Source organism: Entelurus aequoreus, linkage group LG02 (genome assembly GCF_033978785.1).
Source record: "Entelurus aequoreus isolate RoL-2023_Sb linkage group LG02, RoL_Eaeq_v1.1, whole genome shotgun sequence".
Classification (NCBI taxonomy): domain Eukaryota; kingdom Metazoa; phylum Chordata; class Actinopteri; order Syngnathiformes; family Syngnathidae; genus Entelurus; species Entelurus aequoreus.
The window spans coordinates 58,118,839-58,138,529 of NC_084732.1; the positions used below are offsets into that span (position 1 = coordinate 58,118,839).

Genomic DNA, 19,691 nt, shown 5'->3' on the forward strand with positions numbered 1-19,691 from the left:
TTTGTAGTTCCACAGCATAACCTTAGTGCCTGTGACTGGATCCTGTCTATTTTTACCAAGTAATGTTTTTGAAGCAGATTGATAAATGATGCATCCATAATCAATAACAGATAGAATTAAAGTGATATATATCGCTTTTAGTGCCTGTCTATCGGCCCCCCAATCTTTACCCCTCAAAGCCCTCATTATATTTAACACCTTTTTACTTTTCTCTACTATTTTACTGATGTGGATTGACCAGTTAATATATTTATCAAACCATATTCCTAAATATTTAAATACTTGTACCTTTTCTATATTTTCTCCATAAAGTTTAATTTGGAGCTTGTTTTGAACCTTCCTCTTTGTAAAATTCATGACTTTAGTTTTCCCAACAGAGAATCTTAAACCCCAAGCTACTCCCTTGCGGGGTCCCATTTTCCACTTCATATATTCTACTATATTCATTCTCTATTTTTACTCAAATGTTTCTACTTGTTAAGAAGTATTTTATCCATCTGTACATTTTTCCTGTAATCCCAATTGTATTTGATGTTATCAGCAACCCCTGTTTGCACAACATTTCATAAGCTTTCTCCATGTCAAAAAATACTGCAATTATACTTGATTTATTTATTTGTCCTTTTCTAATTTCGTCTTACAGCTGCACTGCTGGGTCGTTTGTGTTTCTTGCTTTCCAAAATCCACTTTGGTAGTTTGTTATTATTTCTTTTGACTCTAAATAATATACTAATCTTTAATTTATAATTTTTTCCATAACTTTGCCCAAATTTGAAGTCACTGCTATCGGCCTATAATTACCTACAGCTTTTCCTGGTTTGCATATTGGAATTATTAGAGCTTCTTTCCACTCAGCTGGTAATTTTCCTTCTTCGTATATCCTATTGTATAATTTCAAAACCACTTATTTGCCTATGTTACCTACTTTTGATCATCTGGTAACTCACCTGGTCTTTTCCTGGGGTCATATTTTTAACCTGTTTCAATATTGAAACCATTTCATTCAAAGAAAATTTCATAGCTATAGTGTTTCTAAAGCAAATATACAAACCCCGTTTCCATATGAGTTGGGAAATTGTGTTAGATGTAAATATAAACGGAATACAATGATTTGCAAATCCTTTTCAACCCATATTCAGTTGAATATGCTACAAAGACAACATATTTGATGTTCAAACAATAAATACTTATAAAGTTGAGGAATGCTCATCAAACACTTATTTGGAACATCTCACAGGTGAACAGGCACATTGGGAACAGGTGGGTGCCATGATTGGGTATAAAAGTAGATTCCATGAAATGCTCAGTCATTCACAAACAAGGATGGGGCAAGGGTCACCACTTTGTCAACAAATGCGTGAGCAAATTGTTGAACAGTTTAAGAAAAACCTTTCTCAACCAGCTATTGCAAGGAATTTAGGGATTTCACCATCTACGGTCCGTAATATCATCAAAGGGTTCAGAGAATCTGGAGAAATCACTGCACGTAAGCAGCTAGGCCCGTGACCTTCGATCCCTCAGGCTGTACTGCATCAACAAGTGATATCAGTGTGTAAAGGATATCACCACATGGGCTCAGGAACACTTCAGAAACCCACGTCTCCCATTGAAAATGTGTGGTGCATTATGAAGCCTAAAATACCACAACAGAGACCCCCGGACTGTTGAACCACTTAAGCTGTACATCAAGCAAGAATGGGAAAGAATTCAACCTGAGAAGCTTAAAAAATGTGTCTCCTCAGTTCCCAAACGTTTACTGAGTGTTGTTAAAAGGAAAGGCCATGTAACACAGTGGTGAACATGCCCTTTCCCAACTACTTTGGCACGTGTTGCAGCCATGAAATTCTAAGTTAATTATTATTTGCAAAAAAAAAAAAAGTTTATGAGTTTGATCATCAAATATCTTGTCTTTGTAGTGCATTCAATTGAATATGGGTTGAAAAGGATTTGCAAATCATTGTATTCCGTTTATATTTACATCTAACACAATTTCCCAACTCATATGGAAACGGGGTTTGTAATTTTCTTCAGTCATTTCCCCAATATTTACATTCATTGTTTCTTCTCTCTTTTCTTCTTCTTCATTTCACAATCTCTTATGTTAACGGGTTGGTTTTGAACCATGTCTTAAATCAGCTGTAAAAAAACCTAAAAACAATTATCTATCATCCAATTTGTTTCTCATCTCTTGGTTACCTTGTTAGGCTTCCTTATCCATGAAAACATTGGTTTTAATATTTTTGGTGTGGGCCATTGGGCCTTTTTTTTGTCAGTATACCCCTCGATTTCAATTTAAAAAATGGTAAAAATGAACCTCAAGAGAATCGTATAAATAAAAAAAAGATTGTTGTGTTACCTGACTATTACTGAGGGGTATTAGAACACATCTCTTAAATACATTTGTTTTATTTAGTTTTTTATTTTAATAATTTTAACTTTAGTAACATCTTAGGTGTTACGGGTCAATTTTGACCCATATATATTTACTTCAAGAAAAAGGCTAAAAAGTATTTTTTTCAGCAACAGAACTTTAATACAAACACAAAATGAAAAGCAGAACACGTCATAATACAAGATATAGATTTGCAAGGTCAAACAAACAACAACCAATCAAGCAAATCAAACCAATAGAAATAAATTACCAGTTCCAAAACTAATAAAAAACAAAATCAGAGTAAAAGTCTCTGTGTGCAAGAACTTGCATGTGTATGTGTGTGTGTTTAGATCAGTGGTTCTTAACCTTGTTGGAGGTACCGAACCCCACCAGTTTCATATGTGCATTGACTGAACCCTTCTAAAGTGAAAAATAAAATGTTTTTTTTTTTTCAAATTCAAGACAAAGTTATATGTTTTTGGTAACACTTTAGTATGGGGAACATATTCTAAGTAACAAAGACTTCATTTAGAGTTATTTGGTGAGGGTTAGGGTTAGGGTTAGAGGGTTAGGGCCAGGGTTAGAGGGTTAGGGTTATAATAAGGCCATGCCGAATAAGGCATTAATAAGTACTTAATAATGACTAGTTAAGAGCCAATATGTTACTAATTTGCATGTTAATAAGGAACTAATTAATGGTGAATATGTTCCCCATACTAAAGTGTTACCAAGGTTTTTTTTACTGCTGCACAAAATGAACCGTGCATGAACATCACCTTGTTCAAAGAACAAAACCAACACAGTGCATAAACTCACAACAAATTACACACCTGCAAATGAGTGTGACTTCTGCTGTTGCCGTATCCGTAATACGCCGATAGGGAGAAGTTTTTATTTACACGATGAGTCGGGTGTGTCTTGACCTCCGCCGAACCCCTGAGCTCGACTCACCGAACCCCTAGGGTTCAATCGAACCCAGGTTAAGAACAACTGGTTTAGATGCATGTGTGGCAAAAAGTGACACTCTTAGTGTGTTCTTTGCAGAGATATTTCTTGCTGTTGAAGAACAATACATTTGTCTTTCTGTCCTTACTGTTTGGGCAGACCTGACACCTCTTTCTTTTAGAATCAGGTGGGATTGTGGCTGTGGCTGTTCTGGTTGGTGTTGAGGTAGTATTGTCGGAAGGGGCATTTTCCTCATAAAGGGACAAGACATTCATCCACTGTCACCTCTGGCCCTGGGTTGAACATCAGTGGAAGGAGCTGCACCCATCTGTCCCAGACATCCCTGATGGGGGAAAGCTTGTCAGATCTTGCTCTGGTATCTCTGTTGTCATATCTGAGGACTCTTGATATCATATGAAAGGTCTGAAGTGACATTGTTGCCTGGAAAATATTTCTGCCATGTCGATGCGTCCCAGGGACTATCAGTGGCCTCATTGCAGGATCTGTACACTCCAGCAATAAGAAGAGCATCAATATAAGCATCCAGGTATTCCTCATCCATGTCTTTCCACATGTCGCCATGGACTTTTTTTCCTTCAAGGTTTGTCATAGCAATGATGACTCTTTTTAGTGACAATAGCATAAAAAGATGTCAGTGACTCTCATCACAGCAAACCTTGAGATTCCATTTGAATGATTTTTGATTGACTGATCTTTGCGGCTCCTCACAAGTCAATAGCCCAGTTCTTATTATACCTGTTGTTCACTGTGATATTGGCACAGATTACAAATATTACATCTCTACTGGCTATTCTGATATTAAATAGACAGCATCAAGAAATGATCCTAGATTGTGAAGTGAATTCTATTTATACAGCGCTTTTTCTCTAAATGACTCAAAGCACTTTGCATTGAAGAACCCATTATCTACATTTAAATTACATTTACATCAGTGTGGGTGGCACTGGTGGCTAAGTGGGTAATGTGTCTTGCCCAAGGACACAACGGCAGTGACCACCTATTGCGGAAGCTGAATTCGAACCGAGAACCCTCAAGTTTCTGGCCGGCCGCTCTACCATCTGAGCCATGAACATGAGGCTACTCCCAAAAAGGTCCTCTCGAAGTTGTTTGCAGGAGGGGTGGTCCTTTGTATTTACGAGGTGGAATGTATGCATTTTATATTTATTATTCCGCTATTACACTATTGTTGTTTTTGCACTGGGGAGAGAAAAGTCAATTATAATTTTGTTGTTAACTTGCTGATCAATGGCAACAAAGACTATTCTATTCACATTGGCAACTACTACAACGACACTGTTAGATGATCAGCTCCAAGGCCAAAATACAGTGTTCCCTCCATTTCGGCGGGGGTTGCGTTAAGACACAAATGGTAATATGTTAAACACGTAAATATAATTATGTAGCCTGACTGTTCCTCGGTGTTGGTACCTGAGAGGCATCCTTACCTCTGTACCCCTCACTGTCAACCTCAAGTTTCACCAGAATGTTAGAGACTATGTTATCTTTATCAAGGTAAAGATTACCGGGCGCAGCCACCGCTGCTGCCCACTGCTCCCCTCACCTCCCAGGGGGTGAACAAGGGGATGGATCTAATGAAGAGGACAAATTTCACCACACCTAGGCTGTGTCCCAATTCAGGGTCTGCATCCTTCGGAGTGCGCATTTGTGGGGTGCTGACGTCATCGCGGTGCGCGAAAGCTGTCCTAATTCAAAAAAGTTCCAAGTGTCCTTTGAATAATATTATGCTATCCCAGTATTTACTATTACTGGCTATAAGCCAAATTGACAAGATTAGAAAATTACTGGTACATCAATTGTAAATCCCATATTCTGTAAATAAAGTAAGATTGTGTGGTGTTGCTGTATAGATAGACTGTGAGGTACATGTTCCACTTCAACAAGCATGAAAATAAATCCATCATTAACTAATAATTAGGAATAACAGCTTTAGAATGCTTGTCAACACGTGACACATCTCCATGACAACCATCTCCCATGATCGGTCGTCTCTAACCGCAGGAATATCAGACGGTGCCGGTAGCTATTAAAATAAATAAGGTAAAAAGGTAAAAATAAGGTAAAGGACCAAGAGAACACAAAATGATTCGACATTCTTCTCTTAAGTTAGCCATTTTTTAACCTTGTGCGACTGAGCAGCAGATACGTGACGTAAATGTAAGGGTGGGGACAAATGACGTGACCAGGAAGTGTCCCATAGGCTAAACTGTCCCAATTCATATCGCTCAAGCCGCTGCTGGAGGACTCTCGCTAGGACCCACACGTTGTCGACCGCTGGGTCCTTCGAAGGTGGCAGAACCTGAATTGGGACACAGCTCTAGTGTGTGTGTGACAATCATTGGTACTTTAACTTTAACTTAACTAAAGATTGCTGATTGACTGTCGTTATCATGATGGAATGTATACACATAAGAATGAGTGCAAATTGGTTTTATTGTAATCTACACACATTTCCAATAATGCATGAAACACAAGACCACACGAACAAGAACATAAAATCACATTTCTATGAACTCGCAACTTGCACTTAGTAATATTTTTAATCAATATATCATACATTGGAACAAACCAGGTCATTTGACTCGGGGGCATTGAAATCTAAGCTCTGTTTAAACCTCTTTTTTGGTAACTTTCCTTGCCTGGACTTGAGATAGCGCTCCTTGTTGTGGATCACCTGAATGTACTGGTCGGTACTACTGTTTTGCTGATCACTGCTGGATGCCAGGGAGGCAGAGTCAGACTCAGTCAGAGGGTGCTCCAGCTTTGGTCTTGTCTTGGGTTTTATGTGTGGTTCCATGTGCCTGTTCCTGGCTGGTGACTGGCCGTACCTTCCAGGAGAAATACCATGATGCCTAGTTCGAACCAATAGAGACTCTGCTCCTCTGATACTGTCCTGGGATCGGGAGTTTGACTTTGAACCTCTCCATTCCATGTCTCCTTCATCTTCTTCTTGGTCTCCATACCTGCCTCTACTTACATGGTTGTCCTTGGATACAGACACATGATTTTCCAATCTGTCCCCAATGTAGAAGTGCGCTGGCTGGTGGAGGTCCGACAGAGAACAGGGCCGACAAGCCTTCCCTAACAACACCCGTCTTCTGCGCTTCCCCTCTTCTTCGTCATCCTCACTGAGATTCTGTTGGGAATGGTGAGATCTGTGAGGATGTGGTTGGTGGTGTGGAGTCCGAGGCGTGTAGCGCTTGACATTGCATGGGTAGAGCTCCAGGATCTCGGCTGGCTCTTCCTCCATAAAGTAATGGCGTGGGATACGTGTGGCCGAGCGAAGCAGCTTCTTCCTGGGTTCTTGTTCGTTCACAATGACGTATCTGGTGGCATGACCGCGGCGTCCCCCACAGCCCTGTGCCGTTATCATTCCGGGATGCATTGCACGTACAGTCTTCCTGTAAATGGGGTCAGAATGGGTGTTGTCAGAGTGTTTGGCTGGGAGATTGTAGGCCTTGTGGAAGTAAGACTTAGAGCGACAGGAACCACTGGGGCCTCCAACAAAAGGTGTGGGTCTGTTTTGAGGAAGGACAACACAATATAATATATTACCAACAAACTAACCATAGAACATTAATCAGTGTTTGCCATAAATTTCCAATTTTGGGGTGCAGGATGCACATTAGGGATGTGTACCTTTCATATTTGTATCAATTTCCAGTAACTGGAAACAGTAAAAATACACAACAGTAGCGTTTGTTCTAGGTGTGTTGCAGTAGCCAAGAATACATTAGTAACATTGCTTTCTTCATTGATTTTGGCTATGAGCTATAGTATGGGCCTGATTTACTAAGATCCAAATACCACGTGATAAACAGCATGAGCAATCGTGTACTATTAGTGGCCGTGTTGCGTGTGATTTACTAAGACTCTGTGTACAATTGTAAAGTGGTGCAGACCGCCTTATTTAAATGAGGACTGATTGCGTGTACAGGGCATCACCACCAAGACACTGCACATTCATTCAAACATGCAGGAGACATCTACCATTTTTATGAGCATTTTAGAAGCAGTCGTGCAGACATCTACATTGACACCTTTTTTTAAATTTTCTTTTTTCTTTTTAACTGCTGAAGGTGCATTGGAGAGAAGCTGCACTTACTTCGCTCAATACGCAAAAATGCATACTTCAAGAAGTTATTTTCATATTAGAAATATTTTAATGATATATATTTTACGTGAAAAAAAAAAAACGTTATTAAAAAAAATACTAAAGGACAACGAAACGCATCATTTGGATTAGTTTTACTAAGCCCTTGAAGGGGAACTGCACTTTTTTGGAATTTTGCCTATCGTTCACAATCATTACGAGAGATAAGAAGACAAAATGTTTTTTTTTGTTTTTTTTGCTTTCCAATATATACAAATTGGCTCGTTCTTGGTAGCTATCAATGTAGCTAATAGGAGCAATCAATTCTACCTCTAAATCACTTTAAAAATGCATTCAAAAATCATACTTCATACTTCATTTACGTTCGGTAACCTGTATTATAACCAAACTGTAGCAACATTGTTACTGTAAGAGCGAACACCGAGGAACTCTTTTTCTAGCGTACTAACACATCGGCATGCTATAATATTAGCTGCAGAAGCTAACTATGGAAAGAGATAAGCTAGCTTCTAAGTCAGCACGAAACGCGTTTGAGTTTGTAATGCACAACACAATGTGATAGGACATCTGAACTGACTGAAAAACATGAACAATCATACTACAGTATCTGTAAAGTATTAGCCTACATTTTATGTTTTGTTTATCTGCACTGAACAACATGAGCGAAGGAGTTAATGCAGATTTCAAAGTGATGTACTTCTACATCAGTAAAGGATTTACAGAGGAAGATTGCAGGGACTTAAAAAACAGGCAAAACCATTGGTGCCTAAAACCACCACAAGTGTCTCTTAGCCGAGTCAAATATTTACACCAAATATAAAATCTGAAGTTTTCAACCACGTAAATTTATGCGCACTTTTAAACTGCCATGTCATAGCCAAGCCATTAAAAATAACTGTTCAGCCTGCAGCTTCACAATCACAAGGTTTTTTTTAGATGCAGCACACCAACAACAACAACATTCCTACATGCCACAAGTCCCAACTATAGCTGGTGATCCATCTGTACCATCATGCAAAGGAAGAATGAAAGTACATGAATGCTTGTACAGCGGCAGTTAGCTGCTACACTGCACTAGTGTGACATCCTAGTTCTCGATGTTGACCCGTTATGATGCATTTCTTTCATGAAGGCATTTGAGCATTGTGTGGAAGAGAGGACCAACAGCTTTTTAGACTTTGTACTTCTTGGAACAGTACACCAGAGAGCAGCCAAGAGAACTGGTTAGTAGCTGTACACACATGCCATCACAGCAAGGCTACCAGAGAGCTAAAGGACTTTTATTGGAACACTTTGGAAATGAACATTACATTGCCTTGGCATATATGGAAACATTTCTTGCGAGGCCAGCAATTTAAAAAAATACATTTTTGAAATGCAGTCAAAGGAGGAGTTAAAACGGCCTTCTTTCATCTCCGTAATATCGCTAAAATGTGTTCCATTTTGTCCACTAGCGACGCTAAGATCATTATTCATGCGTTCGCTACGTCTTGTCTCCTGTAACGTATTATTTTCGGGTCTCCCTGTGTCTAGCATTAAAAGATTACAGTTGGTACAAAATGCGGCTGCTAGACTTTTGACAAAAACAAGAAAGTTTGCTCACATTACGCCTATACTAGTGTAACAGGGTCAATCATGTCTTGTAAATAATGTATTTTATAATGCTTTATTATTGTTATAAATACACAAAATGTGTAAGTTACATGTAAATACCTGAATATTGTTCGATGATTTGTCAATGTGGAACCATTGTCTCGTTGTCCCTCCTACTGCAATAATTACTGTGACACCTGTCTTTTTATATGCGTTGGACACGCCTTCCAACTTCTCTTTTGTCTACGATAACGGGAGAGGTAGGTGTGCATGCGACGACAGAAATTGTATTGTCATGTTAAGAATTTAAGTTCACTATCTTTTTCATTATTATATTTGTGTAGGGGCTCGACGATGGAAAAAAGTTATTGACGACAATTGTATATTGTGTATTATCAGGTATGTTTATTTCACTGTTGTACATAATGCCCTTTTGTCCATGATAACGGGAGAGGGACTTGACGATGGCAAAAAGTTATTGACGACAATTGTATATTGTGTATTATCAGTAAAGTGCAGCTGAGCAATCCATGGTGTCGGTCGTGTTCCATTAAAGCCACACAACACAGAGGAAAAGACCACCGGTTACACTTGGTGCCGTGCGACCCGTTGCATCGCCAACCAGCGCTCGTCTGGTGCCCGGGAAAGCTGCTGGAGTTCCCGCCCGCTGCACTCGGCTGCTCCTCCCTCCCTCTCCCTTCCTGTCGCAGAGGACAACGGCACGCGCTCCCGCGTGCGCGCGAGGTGTGCTGACAAATCACGCAGTTTTAAAGTGTGCGCGCGTGATTTAAGCTCGTTTAGTGTTGTGCTGGTGACGTTATAATATCCAGCTGGTACATTTTATGAACATTTTTGTGACAGATAGTCCTGTCATAGCAGAAATAAAAGTGGTGAATGGGCAAGCCTGTTTGTATGAGTGTTTATTGAAGCCTTTTGGTGGTGTTTTATTTTCTGTTCATCTATTAATCGGTGTGGGTTTATGAGAGGCTTGATACGCCCTAATAGCACGGGGGGGGGGGGGGGGGGGGGTGTTAACATGCTACAGAGCTGTGCTATGTATTGATTTGTCAGAGGCTATTTACTGTGGGCTTTACAGTGAAGTTTTTTTTTTTATGTGTCAACTTGTGTCATTATTGCCCTTGTTTTGCTATACTGCCTTTGTGGGGATTTCTCTTTGTTGTTATAGTGAAATATTTGCATAGTATTCGAGATTCCTACAATGGCTGGCCGTGGGCATAGTGTCACATTTGGAATGGGGAGGGGTAGGTTGGTGTCAAGCAGTCTTAGCTTCATGATAGACCAACCAGTTTTTAACCCGCTACTGACCCCCATCTCTAGCTCTACGCCAGTTACTCAAGCAGTGCGTGAGCCCACACAAGTCATATCTGTTGATGCTTTTGGAGACATGATCACAACTTTAGCTAAACAGATAGGAGACAACATCTCTGCCAACATCAGCATGATACACCAGCCAAGTGCCTATCAGCCTCGGTCCACCGCTGTGAGCCCTTCCTCCGGGCATGATGGTTCGCCACAAGTGAAAGTTGTTGTGCAGCTTGACGTCAAAGCACCACCTTAATTTAGAGGCGATGATGCTGATGTGTTCTCAATTCATGAATGGGTAGACATGATGAAATGTTACCTAAATAGAGTAAAATGTGACAGTCCTCCTGAAATGTTTGAGCTAGTTATGTCCAGACTAACAGGCAAAGCGAGGGATGTTGTAAAGGTGTTGCTGCGCCCTGAACTGAATACAGCTGACCTGCCCACTGCAGTGTTTGACATTTTGAAAGGTAACTTCAGTGAGCTATCATATTCTAACTTGCCTATGAAAGACTGTTACTGCACTATTATTCCCCATTCCGGTGAGAGTGCTATGGACTACTGGATCCTCCTTAACAAGTCCATTGATGCTGCTGATGAGTGTCTCCATAGGCGGGGCAAATCTATTGAGGACCCCAGTGCTGAAGTCGTCATGAATTTTATTAACCACTGTCCTGACCGTCATCTTGCATTGTTGTTTCAACTAAAGACGCCTGAGCAGTGGACTGCAGCTGAGGTTCAGGAGCGTCTGGATGCTCACATAAGAAAGGTTAAAACGACAGCAGCCCAGTCTCAATGTGTGATGGGCTTGTCGGCTTACAGTCAAAGCCCAGTGACTGATTATTCTTCGCCGCAGGCCGTCTCGGTAGCACGCCAACAGTCATTGCTTTCTGTTCCTCAACCTTCCCCTGGCCTTTCCTGCAGTCAGCCTCCTTCTGATGCACTTGTGGCTGTCGCACATCAGTCCACCTCCCCATTCCACCCATCTTCTGCTGTCAATGTGGCGCCGGCCGCTTTTGACCCACCAGCTAATGACCCTGGTGCTCAAGTTGTGACCATGTTTGATAAAGTTCTGTCCTTGTGCAATGCATCTTTGGCTAACAATCAAAGACCAGGAGGCCAAAGGTCAGGCACCCGTCAGACTGGGTTTTACAACGTCCCCCTCCATGAGTCTGACAGGCGGTATACGGCCTTCACAACACCCTTAGGCCTATACGAGTACAACAGACTTCGCCAGGGCTTGTGCAACAGCCCCACATCCTTTATGCGGATGATGATCAGCATCTTTGGGGACTTGAACTTTTCCAGCCTCCTCCTGAAGCGGCTGGAGAGTGTTTTCCTGCGTCTCAGAGCCAACAACCTGAAACTGCCGCAGAGGAAGTGCTACTTCTTGTGTAGGACCGTGAAGTTTCTGGGTCATGTAGTGAACAGCGGTGGTGTTGCAGTCGACCAGGAGAAAGTCAAAGTCATCTCAGCTTTTGAAAAAAAGGATCTTTTGGAGGATGACGGCTGCACCCCATCACAGCGGAAAGTCAAGTCCTTCCTTGGCATGGTGCTGTACTACCAGCATTTCATCCCTGGCTGTTCTTCTCTTGCAAAGCCACTTTACACATTGACTGCAGGACAGAAGAGGAGTGCCAAGGGCTCCTTTGGGCGGAGAAGAGCAGGCACCTTCAGAAAACTGACTCCTCAGGACTGGACTTCTGCTTGTGAGAAGGCGTTTGAGGATCTGAAGAGTGCACTTCTTAATACTGTGGTGCTGGCACACCCAGACTTTGAAAGGCCCTTCATCCTCTGCACCGATGCATCCCTTGATGGTCTGGGTGCAGTCCTGTCCCAGGTCCCTGATGGCGAAGAACAAGCGAGACCCATTGCTTTTGCAAGCAAAACTCTCAGCCGCAGCCAAGTCAACTACCCTGCTCACAGACTGGAGTTCTTAGCCCTTAAATGGGCAGTTTGTGATCAATTCAGCCACTGGCTCAAGGGTCACAGGTTTACTGTTTGGTCGGATAACAACCCCCTCACTCACATCCTGACTAAGCCCAAACTAGATGCATGTGAGCAGTGGTGGGTCTCCAAGTTGGCTCCATATAATTTTGAGATTAAGCACATCCCTGGCAGGCAGAATGTGGTGGCAGATGCACTCAGTAGAGACCCATTTGTGACTCCTTTGAGGGAGCGGCTGCTGGGTGAGCCCTATGCTAAGCTGCTGAATCGGGTCTGTGATGTCAGTGATGGATGTGTGCAGGATGCGTTCCGCTTCACTTGCCAGCCACAATCACTGAGGTGTCATCCTCACATTGACACAATTGAAAGTTCAATGTCTGAAGAAGACGTCTCTTCAATCCTTTCTTCTTTGGATGAATGGGACAGTGCCCCTCGCCAATGTGCTACTTCACTAGCTGATCACCTCACAACATTAGAACCTCCTGGCCAAGACACTTTGCCTTCCCTATCACTTGCTGACCTTCAGTCTCACCAACAAAGAGACCCAGTCATCTTAAGAGCTACTTATTATGTTGACAGAAAACGCAGGCCCTCCAGACGCGAACGTTGTAATTAAAATCAGCCAACTCTGAGAGTCTTGAAACAGTGGGATAGGCTGATACTTCTGGATGGCATCCTCTATAGAGTCACAAAGGACCCTTTGACCAAGAAGAAGAGGTACCAGTTTGTTGTGCCAGAGTCCTTGAAGGTAGACACACTGTCTGGCGTTCATGACCAAGCTGGTCATCAAGGTCAGCCCCGCACTCTTGCTCTAGCTCGCCACCACTTTTTCTAGTATGACATGGAGAAGGATGTCCGCAGTTACGTGAAACAGTGCCACAGGTGTGTCCTTAGCAAGACCCCCGAGCCTTCAGCAAGGGCCTCGCTACAAAGCATCAAGACCTCTGCTCCCCTAGAGCTTGTGTGTGTTGACTTTTGGACAGCTGAAGACAGCCACAACAAATCTGTGGATGTTCTTGTAGTCACTGATCACTTTACATAATTGGCACATGCTTTTCCTTGTCAGGACCAGACTGCACAGAGGGTTGCTAGGAAATTATGGGACAGCTTCTTCTGCATTTACGGCTTCCCCCAGCGCCTTCATTCAGACCAGGGTGCAAATTTTGAAAGTGAACTGATTGCTCAACTCTTGATGTTGTCAGGAGTTGACAAGTCTCACACTTCCCCCTACCATCCTATGGGAAACGGTGGGACGGAGCGGTTTAACCGCACCTTGGGCAACATGTTGAGATCATTGCCCCCTCGCTCCAAGCAGAAATGGCCCCAAATGATCCAGACAATGACTTTTGTGTATAATTGCACTGTGCATGAGACGACTGGGTTTGCGCCTTTTTATGTGATGTTTGGGAGAACCCCAAGATTGCCGGTAGATCTCCTCTTTAAGAATGTGTTTCGGGATGAGACTGTGTGTGACTATAACATATATGTAAAGTCCCTTTTAGAGGGCCTGCATTGTGCCATGACGCTTGCCCAGAAGAACTGCTCTGCTGAGCAGAAGCATCAGAGCAACCAGTACAACAGAAAGGTCAAAGGTCAGCCTCTTTCACTTGGCGACCAGGTGCTGTTGGCAAACAAAGGTGTCAAAGGGAAGCGTAAACTTTCTGACAAGTGGTTGTCTGCTATACACACGGTGGTGGCCTCAAAACCCGACCTGCACATCTACCGGATCAAGGATCCAGAGGGGAATGAACGGGTTGTTCACCGTAACCTGTTGGTCCAGGTTAACTTCCTGCCGTTAGACGGAGCTTTGGATGATGATGCTGGACCAGTGGTCATGCCTGCCACAGCATTATTTGATGGGTGTGAGTCAGAGGTGTCGGATACGGCAGCTGCAACTGTTGGGACATCCCATGCTGGTTCTCTCTTGAGTGCTGATGCTTGTGATGATGGCCGTACTGCCTCATGGGTCCATGAGCAGTCTTCCTTTGATGAGCCTCAGTGTTCAGAGTCCGCTGAAGTAGTCTCCCCTACAGACAGTGGCCATATTGCTGCTCAGGATCCCCCGCTAGCTCTCCCTGCTCCCTCACTGAAATTAGTCCCAGTTGGTCCACCTCAAGCATCTGGTGCTGAGAACCAATTTGCCTCACGGTTTGGCAGAGTCAATAAACCTGTTTACCGTTTAATAGAGTCCATGGTTCAACTTGAGTCCATATTAGGGGTCGAGCCAGGCTCCCATACTGTTATTAATGTGTGAGATATGACCAGAAAGCTGTTTTATGCTGCTCTTTGTGTGGACTCAATGTTCTGAAAAACAAATTTTTCCCTACTCACCCAAAATGTTTGGCCTGTGTATGTGTGGTGTATAAGGCACTCGTCTGTGCATCGGTTGCGCTGCTGAACCGGCTCCGGTCAGGGTTGGTCTCCTGCTGGCCCCACTATGGACTGGACTCTCACTATAATGTTAGATCCACTATGGACTAGACTCTCACAATATTATGCTAGATCCACTCGACGTCCATTGCACAGGTCGCACATCTGCGGTCCCCTCCAATGTTTCTCATTGTCCCATTGGGTTGACTTTTTCCTTGCCCTGATGTGGGATCTGAGCCGAGGATGTCGTTGTGGCTTGTGCAGCCCTTTGAGACACTCGTGATTTAGGGCTATATGAGTAAACATTGATTGATGATTGATTGATTGAAATGTTCCATCTTAGGCCATGTCCACACGAACAAAGATTTTTAATATACGCATACTTATCTCTGCGTTTAGACCTCTTGTCCACACGCAAACGCATACTTTTGTCCTTAAAAACGCAGATTTTTGCAAACGCTGACCAAAGGCCATGTCCACATTAACATGGAGAGTTTCAAAAACGCATATTTGGGCTTAAAATGATCTCCATCCACACAAGTGTAGTTTCAAAACTGTCTAAGTCTACACACAAACACATACACCTTATGTCATGCGCATTTTGTCCAATCAGAAGCCTGAAAAATGCAGCCACAGCTCACTTGGTGGCATTACCCCTCTTTGAGTTTATTTTGATATACTAGACGCACAATGACATGTACATTAACTTCAAAACCAGCCTGCACGTTCAGAGCCCTGGGAACATTGTGTATCATTTTTTTTCAGTGCGCTCATGCACACCTGTGCTGCTGAAACCCAACACTAATAGAATTATAACACGTTCAGCAACATGGTGATGTATTACTTGTGCATGAATTGTACATTATTTCCAAAATCAGCACGCATTAAAGAGCCAGGGAAACCCTTTTGCATGTTTAATTGCCTAAACAAAGCACACCGACATGGGTGTGCCGCTGCAAAACTCTCGTGGAATTATAAAGCATTTAATCATGGATATAGTGATATAGTACATGTGAAATAAAGTGCATAATAATGTCTTTAACATTAGTACATACTACAGGAAGGATGTGTCATCATGTTTTTTTAATTGCTTGGTTGCTTTTTACCCGCGCGCACAGTCGTGTTGGCTCTATCTACACAAATGGAAGCAACACACGTAAATTAACTTCATGATTTGTCGTAAAATAAGGATTAAAAACATTAGATAATGTTGCACCTTTCTTATGACAGAGCAAAAAGTCTTGCTTGTCAAAGTTGTTCCATCAGGTGGAGGTTCCACAGTGATCGTATCCAAAACAGCTGACTGTCATTAGCGATGGCGGGAGTGTCGCAAAGCACATTTTGATGTGTCTTTTTTAATAATGTTGAGTGAAAATAGCAGCATGTTTACGTTCAAACATACAGTAAGTCATCTTATAGTGTGTTTAAAGGCAGCAAGGCAGTGTTTTTGAGCTTGGAAATGACAGCGTACAGCCGTGACGTCATCACAAGTCTCCGTTTGCGCCGCGTTCACGCATACGCTTAGCAGACAGTTTTGGAACTCTACACTTTGGCCAGCTTTTGCAAAAGTCTGCATTTTTTTAAAGACAAAAGTATGCATTTGCGTGTGGACAAGAGGCCTAAACGCTGAGAGAAGATTGTGTTTATTAAAAATCAGTGTTCGTGTGGACATGGCCAAAGTGTAGAGTTTCAAAACTCTCCACTCAGCATATACATGTACACGGCACAAATGGAGACTTGTACTCCTCTAATGACGTCATGGCTGTGTGCTGTCATTTCCAAAGCTCTACAACACTGCCTTGCTGCCTTTAAACACATTATGAAAGGATTTATTGTATGCCATCCATCCATTTTCTACCGCTTGTCCCTTTTGGGTTTGCGGGGGGTGCTGGAGCCTATCTCAGCTGCATTCGGGTGCTACTGTATGTTTGAACCTAAATATGCATTTATTTTTACTCAAAATTGACAAAAAAAAGACATCAAAATAAGCTTTGCGACACTCCCGTCAGCGACAATGATAGTCAGCTGTTTTGGATACGATTGCTGTCAGACCTCCAGCTAATGGGGCAGCTTTGACTAGCAAGACTTTATGCTTTATGTCATAAATAGGGATGTCCGATAATATCTGACTGCCGATATTATCGGCCGATAAATGCTTTAAAATGTAATATCGGAAATTATCGGTATCGGTTTCAAAAAGTAAAATGTATGACTTTTTAAAACGCCGATGTAAGGAGTGGTACAAGAACGTAGGGAGAAGTACAGAGCAGTTGCGTCTCCCAGTCAACAGCCCCTCCCCTCTCCCACACATAACACAGGAGTTGAAGACTGCAGCATGAGAGGTTTATTGGCGACGCTTGATGACCTCATCAAACCGCCGCGAGCAGAGCATAACAACAAGAGTGTGTTGGTGCCGGTGCTGTAGCCGTGGCTAACAAGCGAGCTCGCTCGGTGACTGCCTAACAACATGGTTTGGAAATATTTTAAAGTGTCTCTGACGGATAAAAAACTGGCAATTTGCAATGACTGCAAAACGTTGGTGATGCAAGGAGGAACCACGACGTCTTCCTTTAATATGAGCAATTTGATCTCCCACCTCTTCACGAATCATAAGGAGATACACAATGAATACAAGCAGAAGATGGATGAAAAGCAAACACCGAAAAAAAGTAGTACCACACAGTTGCGCAGAGAAAAAACAAAAACCACCCCAAGGCGAAAGCCCACGTTGTGGTCAAGGACAACGCATGCAGTATGTCAAAAGCTACGGTGGAGTTTGGTGTGGCTAGTCTGCCCTGCATGGCGCACACTTTGCAGCTTGCAGTGAACAGAGGTGCCCTGTCTCAACGCAGCATTTCAGAAGCTCTGGCTGACTAGTAGGCCACTTCAAGCACTCACCACTAGCTTGCAGCACATTTTTGTTACTCAAACAAATACGTTAGAGCAGGGCAGATTGAGCCCAGTTTACAATTTCCTGTTATACAGTATACCAGGCAGTCTTGCACTAAAGGAGGACTATGTTATTGTTTACTTTATTACTCTAGTATACTCTGGACTGAAGCTGTGTGCCTTCATTGTTTTTGTAGCTGTTGTTTTGAGGCATGTTTTAAAAAAAATAAAAATAATGCACTTTGTGAAAGTCAAAGTATAGTATTTCCCATAGTTGTAGTGAGTATCAGGATTATCTCAGGGAGAGCATGTCCCAAATTCCAAGCTGCTGTTTTGAGGCATGTTAAAAAAAAATAATGCACTTTGTGACTTCAATAATAAATATGGCAGTGCCATGTTGGCATTTTTTTCCATAACTTCAGTTGATTTATTTTGGAAAACCTTGTTACTTTGTTTAATGCATCCAGCGGTGCATCACAACAAAATTAGGCATAATAATGTGTTAATTCAACGACTGTATATATCGGTATCGGTTGATATCGGAATCGGTAATTAAGAGTTGGACAATATTGGAATATTGGATATCGGCAAAAAAGCCATTATCGGACATCTCTAGTCATAAAAAAGTTGCAACAATATCTCATGTTTTTAATTCTTTGTTTAACGACAGATCATGAAGTTAACTTATGTGTGTTGCTTCCATTTGTGTAGAAGGCGCCGGGTGCGACCGTACACGTAACGCGCACGAATGACTAAAACATGTCTCCTTCCTTCTTGTTAGTGTTAAAGACAATGTACATTTCATTGCACATGTATCTATGTATAGTATCTGACCTACTCAGTGGCCTAGTGGTTAGTGTCCGCCCTGAGATCGGTAGGTTGTGAGTTCAAACCCCGGCCGAGTCATACCAAAGACGATAAAAATGGGACCCATTACCTCCCTGCTTGACACTCAGCATCAAGGGTTGGAATTGGGGTTTAAATCACCAAAAATGATTCCCGGGCGCGGCACCGCTGCTGCCCACTGCTCCCCTCACCTCCCAGGGGGTGAACAAGGGGATGGGTCAAATGCAGAGGACACATTTCACCACACCTAGTGTGTGTGACAATCATTGGTACTTTAACTTTAACTTTAATTTTCAGCGGCACACCCACGTCCGTGCGCTTGTAGGCACTTAAACATGCAAAACAGCTTCCTTGGCTCTTTAGTGCGTGCTAATTTTAGAAATATTGTACACTTTACTCCATATTTTCCCATTTCACATCTCACATACACATTTTCAAACTCTAATCTGGCTATGAGGAGCCTACTGTATGAATACATTTTGTTGTAAGTTACACAAATGATATTTATCTATGGAGCAATGAGACTCACCCACGTGCTCCCACTTCTTCTAAAGTTTTGCGTATCATGCAGTGTCTATCTTTTCAAACGGGGTGAGCACTAATTTATCTCTGGTCCCCTCGCTTGTTTTAGCCACATCAATCTTCTTCACCTTCCTCCTGATGTAGAACCACTTATTTCTTATGTGTTACTGTGTGCAGTTCTCTGATTCCACAGCAAAGACAGCCTTTATTCCACTCAATCCTCTTTTGTTGAGCTGGAAATGCCAAAGGACAGCATGCCAAAGAGTACATTTTAGAAGCTTTCACTTCAGTATGAAACACCACCAATTTCTTGTCGGTGAATTCCTTCATTTTTGCCGTCTTGCTCATGATCTTTGTTTTCTTATTGTGCATAGTGTGGGATCTCAAGCGCATGGCTAATTGAAATATGATTTGCGTATTTAAATGAGCATCTCTAACGGTAACAGTTAGAGATGCTACCTCAGTAGAAGCATTTAAGTCCCATCTTAAAACTAATTTGTATACACTGGCCTTTAAATAGACCCCTTTTTAGACCAGTTGATCTGCTGTCTCTCTTTTCTGCATGGAGAGGTTATCAGATGACCACGAATCAGCCTCCACGGATGAAGCGCTAGCTGTTCCAAGTCGGGACCCAGGATGGACCACTCCTCTTTGCATCAGTTGGTGACGTCTCTGCTCTGCTGACTTGTCACCAATCAAGATGATCCCCTGCTGGTCTCCCAATGGACT

General features: G+C 42.4%; 1 protein-coding gene across 4 annotated transcripts in view; it reads right to left on the bottom strand.

Annotated features, from left to right (window-relative positions):
- Positions 1-5,804: 5,804 nt before the first annotated feature.
- LOC133636209 (transmembrane channel-like protein 3) overlaps positions 5,805-19,691 on the bottom strand; it is a 143,094-nt gene continuing 129,207 nt past the window's right edge. For 3 of the 4 annotated variants that reach the window (XM_062030008.1, XM_062029991.1, XM_062030016.1), the window contains one exon: positions 5,805-6,876. In XM_062030008.1, coding sequence (XP_061885992.1) covers positions 5,910-6,876 — 967 coding nt within the window. In that variant the 3' untranslated portion in view covers positions 5,805-5,909. The remainder of the gene's footprint in view (positions 6,877-19,691) is intronic. The other variant, XM_062030000.1, reaches the window with a different exon arrangement.